The 8889-nt window shown below is 41.0% G+C and overlaps 1 protein-coding gene across 4 annotated transcripts in view; it reads left to right on the forward strand.

Moving 5' to 3' along the window:
- Nucleotides 1–8115: 8115 nt before the first annotated feature.
- The window catches only part of LOC143122857 (NACHT, LRR and PYD domains-containing protein 3-like), a 19113-nt gene continuing 18339 nt past the window's right edge, over nucleotides 8116–8889 (forward strand). For 2 of the 4 annotated variants that reach the window (XM_076283792.1, XM_076283822.1), the window contains exon 1: nucleotides 8116–8776. In XM_076283792.1, coding sequence (XP_076139907.1) covers nucleotides 8643–8776 — 134 coding nt within the window. In that variant the 5' untranslated portion in view covers nucleotides 8116–8642. The remainder of the gene's footprint in view (nucleotides 8777–8889) is intronic. The other 2 variants (XM_076283802.1, XM_076283813.1) reach the window with 2 other exon arrangements.

Below are 8889 nucleotides of genomic sequence, written 5' to 3' on the forward strand. Positions count from 1 at the left end.
GAGGTCATGGTATCATTGTAGTTTCCCCAAGGGGAAAATTCTTCTAATTGCAAAAAACGAACTATCGCTTTTATTTTGAAACTTTTATGTTGATTAGTGCAGCTATGTAGCTAAGTTTTTTCCAATTTTGTTAACGTAAGCAATATTAAGACCAAACCAACTGTTGCATTTTTGCATGTGAAATACATGTAGCCTAGGCAATGACAAGACTATATTTGATGGAGAATACGTGAAGTTTTACCATTAAGATTGGCAAAAGGTGAGAAATAGGCAGACATCATTATAGTAACCTTAATAACTTTAGACAACAGGTGAATTGTGTGGTGATTTTCTATGACTTAAAGGATGCATGTATGGTTTTTACAAACTTTAATATTACTGCAGTTATTTCGAGACTTCAAGGCCTGTACACATCTTGAACAGACCCAAAGTCAAGTGGTGGGGTGCAGGAGGATACAGTAGACTCTAGGCCTCTCATATGATGGCCAGCATCAGAGGATGGTGCCAGCTGGTGAGGATAAGAACAAGGCCAAGTAACAGGTAGACATTGTATGAGATGAAGTAAACAAGATAAGAAGCCCTGCTTACACCCAACTGGATAGAACCAGAAAGACTCAGAACCAGACAGTTTTGCATATATTTTTATGCATAATGGGAAAATTGATTTCACCAATATTCGTAACCCTTGTGGATGCTGATTGGCCAACAGGCGTCTTTCAAGAATTGCCAATAGGCCGCAGTCATCTTTTAGTCAGATCTCATCGGGGGGCGCCAGCTGATGACATCTCACCTCATCCTATTGCTTGACGACTGGTCTGGACATGTTTTAGGCTGGACTATCACTGCAATACAGTGAATAAAGATCAACAGTCTTCAGAGATCTCCTGTCTGCATTGTCTCCTATGGACACCTTGTTCCAGAGTGCTAATTAGTAAATAGTTAAGTGGTTAATAGCTAATTGGATTCAGAGAAGTGGACCAGTTTTTTCACAACAATTGCTCCTAAACTGGCAGCATGGGGTGTTTAGAAAGAGTATTGAGTATCCCTAGATTCCATACAGGGCACAGATTAACATGTCGGCTAATGTGAATGTCACGCGGGTCTACTGGTTGGGTTGCCTGCCCTGTGACCAGGCAAATCATTTAACGGAAATGTGGTGGGCAGAGGAATGACTAATGACAAAGAATAATAATCTTACTTTATTTACTTTTTTAATTAAATAAGTTAGGTTCAGATAGCCAGCAATACTATTAAAATATTCATTGCTGCAATCAGCATTTCATAATTCATATCAGTTGCAGTCGCAGAACCACCCTAAAAGTCTTGTCCAGTAAAAAAGAAGTCCAAGCAGTCAATACCGCCATCAGTCACTAGCGCTGCGCTCTTACCAGCCACTGCGCTGCAAATCCTACCAGCACAGAGAAACAGCGAAGTCGCGGGCGACAGACCCACGTCCAAAACAGCAACAGTAGGCCTACACACTCAAGATCTTCAGATACCACTACAAAATATCACACGTGTTCTGTTGCAGTACTTAAGGTCTTCAGATACCACTACAACATATCACACCGTGTTGTAGTTATAGTACACACCAAGACAGTGTCTCCCAATGTGGTCCCTTGGCAAGAAGGGGCAAAGTATCAGTGTGGATCTGGCCTTGTACAGGGATAGCCTAAGCAGAAGACATAGTTAGGGAGGAGAACCACCAGCATCAATAACACCACTAATTAATGTACAATGCTACTATGAATGGGGCACATGGGTAGTAAGCCCAGAGGCAAAATCACAGATAACCAACCAACCAACCAAACAAACACAATAAAGAAATGTGTATCAATTACAGGAAAACAGTGGCTGGCCTGGTCCCTTTTCAGGAGAAAACAAGCATGTTAGTTGCCAGCCTCATTAAACAGCATAGATAGATAGATAGATAGATAGATAGATAGATACTTTATTGATCCCCATGGGGAAATTCAAGGTTCAAGGTCTAATTGGCATACAGACATCACACACACATTCACTAACATTAGCCTGGCTAGCGCCACCACTTCTCAATGAGACGTGGTCTGGAAACCAAACGTTAATTTTCTCGTATTTGAAAAAAATGCCCAGATCCGTTTATTGGGTGCCATGGATGTCTATCAAATGCGTCTGTGCATAGCTCATCATTGTCTTGCTTTCCCCCTTGTTCTGTGATTGGTCTCCTATCTCAGGCGAAAATTTGCTCCATGGTCTCCAGGCTGCCTTAGCAGCGTGAATCAAATTGTGCGCAAGGCAGCATGGGAACACCCAGGCTACACTAACATAGCATAGTCAACTCAAACATAACTAGAAAATATAGGCCTACTTTTCAGTATGCTCAACTGTCCCATAGCTCATTGACACATGAAGACAAAAAGGTGAATGTTCCATTGCTACGGACAGAGAAAGTAGTTTAAAACATGTTCCAATGCAGGTATAAAACATTCAATGAAAAATGTGCATACTGTATTAAGGAATTTACCTAGCCTGGGTTTTCCCATGCTGCCTTACGCGCGCAATTTTATTCACGCTGCTAGGCAGCATGGATTCCATGGAGCAAACTTTTGCCTCAGTTAGGGGACAAATCACAGAACGGAGGGAGGGCAGCAAGACGATGACGACACACCGAAGCCGTTATGAGCTACGTACAGACGCATTTGATAGACATTCGTAGTGCCCAATAAACGGCTCTAGGCATTCGTAAAGAAAATGAATATCTAGTTCCCAGACCCCATCTCAATGAGATGAGGTCTGACGTTAGCCAGGCTAGAATTTACCAATGCAGCCCAGCAGCTCAGGTCACAATGAGGTGATCACAACAATGTTAAAACTCCATGCAGAAGCTTGTGTCCTCCGTGAAGAGTAGACTCACGCTTCTAGAAATTACCCTGATAAAATGAAATAAATAAGTATTAAAATTCAAATGGCAGTGATTAAACATGCTCTACCATGACCAACAGTACCTGCATGAAAAGGGAGCCCAACTCGCACACAGCACCTAAGTCCTTTTAAGCAAGTCCCTCCACTCGGCGGCCATATTGCAACGTTTTTTGAGCACTCATCGGGCATCCTCTTCAGCAGAAATGCGTGTGAGCAAGGCTTCACAAAAGATGTTCCAAAGAAAGTCTCTGACAACACCAACACAAAGATAATCTGACTTGCAGCCAGCAAACACTTATCACTTCCTAATTGGTCATGTGACTTCCCAAGACATCATGTGAACCTGGGTGTTGTTTGGATGTGATGCAGCTATGTTGTGCATGGAGGTATTATATATAACCAGCGACTTTCTAATGAGGAGACACAGCACTCAAAAAATCCTCCATAGAAATGCATGGGGTTAGTTTGTAACGCCAATATGGCTGTTGTCTAAACATATCCCACCCCTTCCTCGGCAAAACGTTGACATGTGAATACATTGAGCCAATCATGTGGTGTGATGTGATACATTGAGCCAATCATACGGTGTGTTGTGAAGACGTCGTGCCAATCATGTGTTTGTGAACATGTGATCATGTGAACTCTCCACTGGAGCAAGATTGGTGTCGTGAAGCCTTGCACACGCGCATTTCTGTTGAATAGGATGCCCGATGAGTGCTCAAAAAGCGTTGCAATATGGCCGTTGAGTGGAGGGACTTGCCTAAAAGGACTTCAATATAACTGGAGAGAGTGACTAAGTCCCGCCCCCATTCATTTCAATGGCCCATTCTAGCCTAGCTACTTCAGCCAAAAAAGTTTGAAATTGACCGCAGCCATCTTTACAAAAATGGCGTTTCATGGGTGTCCGTTTCCGGCACCAGCTAGAATTAGCCTATTAGATTCCACATTACAGACGGAGACAATGTAAGGTACAACGGTATGTCGTTGATGAAGATTGGACATTCCCTCAGAAGTTGTTCGCACTTTACCTCGTTATAAGCGCAAATTTATTGTATTGGTTGGAATAACATTTTGGGAATGGTGGTAGAAGTTTGCCCTGATGAAATGATGAAACATTACATTACATGATGAAATCAAGTAAATCCAGTGATTTATTTATTTTTTACACTGGGAACAGGAAGCTACTTATGCTACAAGTTATTGTATCAATTCTCTTATCAATATTCTGTGTGTTTTCAGCCTTTCCATAGTTGTCATTGTCTCTACATCTGAATAGAGTGTAGAATGTATTGCAAATAACACTATTAAAACAAATGTGTTGTCCCTATCTGGACACAGAGATGTGTTAAAAACAACGCTGGTCATGTTTTTAACGCAAGTTGTGTTATTTTTAACACACTTTGTTTAACAAATAAAAAAGTAAACACCACAAACTGTGTTGTCCCTATCTGGACACAGAGATGTGTTAAAAACAATGGAAGTTGTGTTGTTTTCAAGACATTCGTTTTAAGATTGCATTTGAACATTTTAAAATTAAATGGAAAGGTTCTTTTTTACATATTAATTCAGCAGATGCTTGGCTATTTGGTATTGTGGTAATAATGTAAAGCATGTTGAAGTTCATTGTGTGTTTCAATTTCACATTCTGTTCAACGATTCATTGACCATGCTCTGGAAAAAAACATGTCAGCATTGATAAGAGGATTTGATACTGCTGAGGGCGTACGATTCCGAGGGAATTTTACAACTTACAACCATTTCAACCGGTTCTCTATTCCCACCCATGTGATTGCAGAAGTGTGAAATAGATGTGACACTGCATGCTTGAATGATAACCCAAAGTTAGTAGGAATGGACAGGCAGAAAGGTGCACATGCACGCACACACATATGTCATATGTGACTATACAGAGAGTACTTGACTGGTGAAATCCTATTCATACAGAGAGCATTGGGCTGGTGGAGTCTTACTTGAAGGTTGTATGAGCGATAGCGGGGATACGTCACTTCTGTTGATGTCCAAACAAAACAGAGAGCTAGCTCGCTACTCCCTCCCCCTCCCTCCTGTGCAATTAAAACTCTCCGAAACGCGCATCTCGTAGGTTATTGGTTGAAACACTTCATTTTGCCTTTGAGGTAAAATTGTTGTTGTGTACAGATCTCGGAGCCTAGGCTGTCTACAGAGACGTGTTTTTTGACGGCCTGCTTATGGGGCAGGCAGCTAGCGGATCGTTAGGAAAGATTAGATGAATGTGATCATTTATGTTTGGGCCTTTTTTGGGCCTGAAACCGCTGATACAACCTTTAAGTCCTAAGCCTAAGTTAATTTTTGGCAACATCACAGAGTAGGCCTATCCTATTGGAATGCTCTTTGTATCACATATGTTAAAATCTTATTGCTACATGGAGTAACAAAATAACAGCATGGTCGGATGGGATACAGTATTTAAAACAGGTCTGAAAAGCTACAACCATAATTTTTGTGAATTCAGTTGCTTGGAAAAGCAGAAGAAATGCTACATATTATTACTTGAAAAAGTATTCAGATCAGATATGCAGCAATAATGAGAGTACTGAACTGGTGGAATCCTATTCATACAGAGAGCATTGGGCAGCAATAATGAGATTGTAAATGCTGATGTCTGACTTCGCCCTGGCCACAGTGCATGTGTACTGCGGTTAAGATGTCAAAATGCATTCTGAAACTCGCACACAGTCTGCCTACAGCACCCGTACAAGCACAAGGAAGTAACTAAAAAGGGGAACTAACTGACTAATACTAAATGGGGATATTTGATAGATGTAGAAAACACAGAGGATACAAATCCAATTCTCTTACAAAGACAAAAACACTTCTTACCACTACATAGTCATTGTCACATAGACACGACTGGAAAAATCTTAACTTGCTATTTCAATTTCTTTAATTTCTTACTTGGTAGGTCTTTACCAAAATGTCATGAAAATCAATCAAATGCCGAGCAATGTGACACGACACGACCACCAATCGGAGTGAAGTACGACAGTATTTTTGTGTTAACAAACATAAGTTCAGGGTCTGTGCCATTACAGTATATTGTGTATAACACACACACACACACACACACACACACACACACACACACAAACACACATGCATACACACAATAATACTGTAATACTGGCAATGCTGTTTAACTTTAATTAAGAATGCACTATGTCTGTCATAGCCTCCTCTTAACCTGGCTAGAGACATTACTTGGCATGTCCCCCACGTGTCTCCTGGACCTTTGCTCTTTATTATCAACATCCTCCTACTTGGCTATATACTACATCAACATGGCATTTTCACTGCTATGCTGATGACACACAAATCCATATCCACACCAACCCCTCTTACTTGCTAACCTTCCGCCCCCATATTTCAAAAAATGTGAAAATGGGCAATGAAAATGGGCAATGAATAAACAAAAGTGGTGTACGTTTAAAACTAGGCTAGAAAAATAAATGTTTTTACAAAAAGTGTCCACAGAGCTTGCTTCCCTGACATTCTCAAAGTCGCACACATGATCTTTTTCATTTGAACATGAGTCTGCCTACTGCACCCGTGACAAGGAAGTAACTAAAAAGGGGAACTAGAGGGGAATTTCTGTGTAAAATGGAATGCTTAGCATGTACTCTTTAGGACTAGGAACTGGGCAGCAGGGATGGATTACTGCACAGCCTACCGGGCCCAGGCCCAGGGGCCCAAGGGGTCAAGGGGCCCTGAAGCCCAAGCCTTTGCATGGAATCACTGCCTGAATATCAACAAATCAGGATGTAGGCTATGAATCTGATTGAATTTAAGTATTGGCCATCCCCAAAATGGACCAGAATACAGGAAATCACATCAAAGAAATAAAAAAAATTCTGGGGGAGGACACTGAATTGAACACTGAACCCCCCCCCCCCCCCCCCCACATATGCAACAATTAGTGGGGAGCCCTTAATACATCTGGGCCCAGGGGCCCGAAAGTTCATAATCCGTCCATGCTGGGCAGCAGGTGGTGTCCACTATACAAATAACAAACCTACTACTTCTAATAAATCTTTCACTATGCATTCACTTTCACAAAACTACAACACATCTCACTCACATGTATTAATCATAATCTCTTACTAAACGTATAAAACGTCCTTATTAATCCCCTATTGTAATTTCACCCCTTATCAATCCTTTTTAAAAAAATTATTATTATTCCCACCCGGGCACATTCCATCACACAGGAGGAAGGGGGAGACTCAAACACGCACGCGCACACAAACACCCTCGCGCGCACGCCGGTGAGAGACACAGAGGAACACTAGTGACAAGTCTCAGCGCGCAACACAAGAAACAATAGTTTAACAAACTATCTTTACACTTACGAAGTTATCCATGCCTCTATTTATATGCAAGGGCCCTCATTGTACTACCAAAGAAGCGTTGGGCTACTTTGAGGTTAAATGGATTTCTATTTAAGCAGAACAGAACATGTTCTGTTCTCTTCCTACAGTACTGACAGCTTTTTGAAAACATCGGCCAGAACGTTCGAACTCGTTGTTACCATGCTTTCACATTCCAACACATTCTCCGGATTTTCCCCATTAAGTTAGCCATAATTAATGAAATAATAAAGTAGTTTTGGGTGGACGTTAGTTCATGGACACAAGTAGACTCGACCTGTACACCTAGTATCTTGACTGACTGCGCAGGCTCTGTCAGCATCAGCTGATCTGCCACTCACTCTGCTCTGATTTTCCCTCACACTCATCAGGTAACTTCGTATATCCATCTGGTCAAATTTCACTCTGTGATCTGTAATCTCTTTTGTCAATTTCTCTCTTATTTCTTACGCCGAGTGCCAAGTTGCCAAACCAAACCGGCCCTTCAGAAAATGTAACATTAACGTGAGCCCTCACCCCTAGCCCCTCCCGTCAGCGCTCTCGGAAACAATATCCAAATTAAAGAGAACTCCTAATTGTATTAGTATTTATTTCAACTCATAATCTGGTTTATTATGTTAAGTGCAGGCATGTTACGATTTTCTTAACCAAAAAAAAAAAAAGAATAAAAAGGAAATACAATATTTTTGTGGGGGGGGGGGGGGGGCTTTTGAACATCTTGGTGGGGCTTAGCCATAAATAAAAACAGAACACTTACATGTTTTATGGCAGTGCAATAAATAAGAACAGCACATTTATGTGTTTTAAGTCAGCGCAATAACTTTTTCTTAATTTCCAACATAAGAATACAGATACATTTGATTTACATTTCTCTAACAGGATGAAAGAGTTGAACATACATAAGGTCATTTTAGCAGTTGTGCCACTGGCACATTTTTTTTCGCAGTAATGCGACTGAACCAGTAACTTTAAACTCTTGAGAGTGAACAAGTCCAGCCAGTTCTCTCTTCAGGGAGTGTCTGAGGCAAATGCGTTTCATTTAAAAAACGAGCGGATGAAACTCTTGACAACAGGCTGTCGTAAGTAATTTCATTACAGATGAATGTAATGTCCAATGTCCAGTGTTAATTGTATTAAGTGTTCATTGTAATAAGTAGGCTAGTGTTTATGAGTTTGGAAGTTGTGGTCTCTTGTTCTTTGCTAGGCATGGTAATATATAATCGATTGAACTTGAAGCCATTTGGAGCTTATACAATAAACTGTAAAGGTATTGTGTATGATATGGATTGTAGTTTGTCATTTTAGTATTGAGAACCCTATAGAACACCTGCTGCTGGCATGAGTGTCTCTCAGGAGAGAGAGGAGGCTGCAGGTCTCAGTGAGACACTCAGACCAGAGTCTGCAGCACATGGCTGTGGGACCATGAAGAATGACATGGCTGAGGCTGGCTCAACAACACACCATGATGCACGGTGAGATCAGAAAACAGAAGACAACACATTGTAAATAATAAAAAAAAACCTGGCAAAATAAGGAATTTTACTGACATAAAATTAGTACAACCAAATCTATATTTGTTACAGTG

Source organism: Alosa pseudoharengus, unplaced genomic scaffold (genome assembly GCF_046254945.1).
Source record: "Alosa pseudoharengus isolate Yale_2024_CS ecotype anadromous, Long Island Sound unplaced genomic scaffold, YU_APseudo_1.1 YU_APseudo_1.1_scf_1, whole genome shotgun sequence".
Taxonomy (NCBI): Eukaryota; Metazoa; Chordata; class Actinopteri; order Clupeiformes; family Clupeidae; genus Alosa; species Alosa pseudoharengus.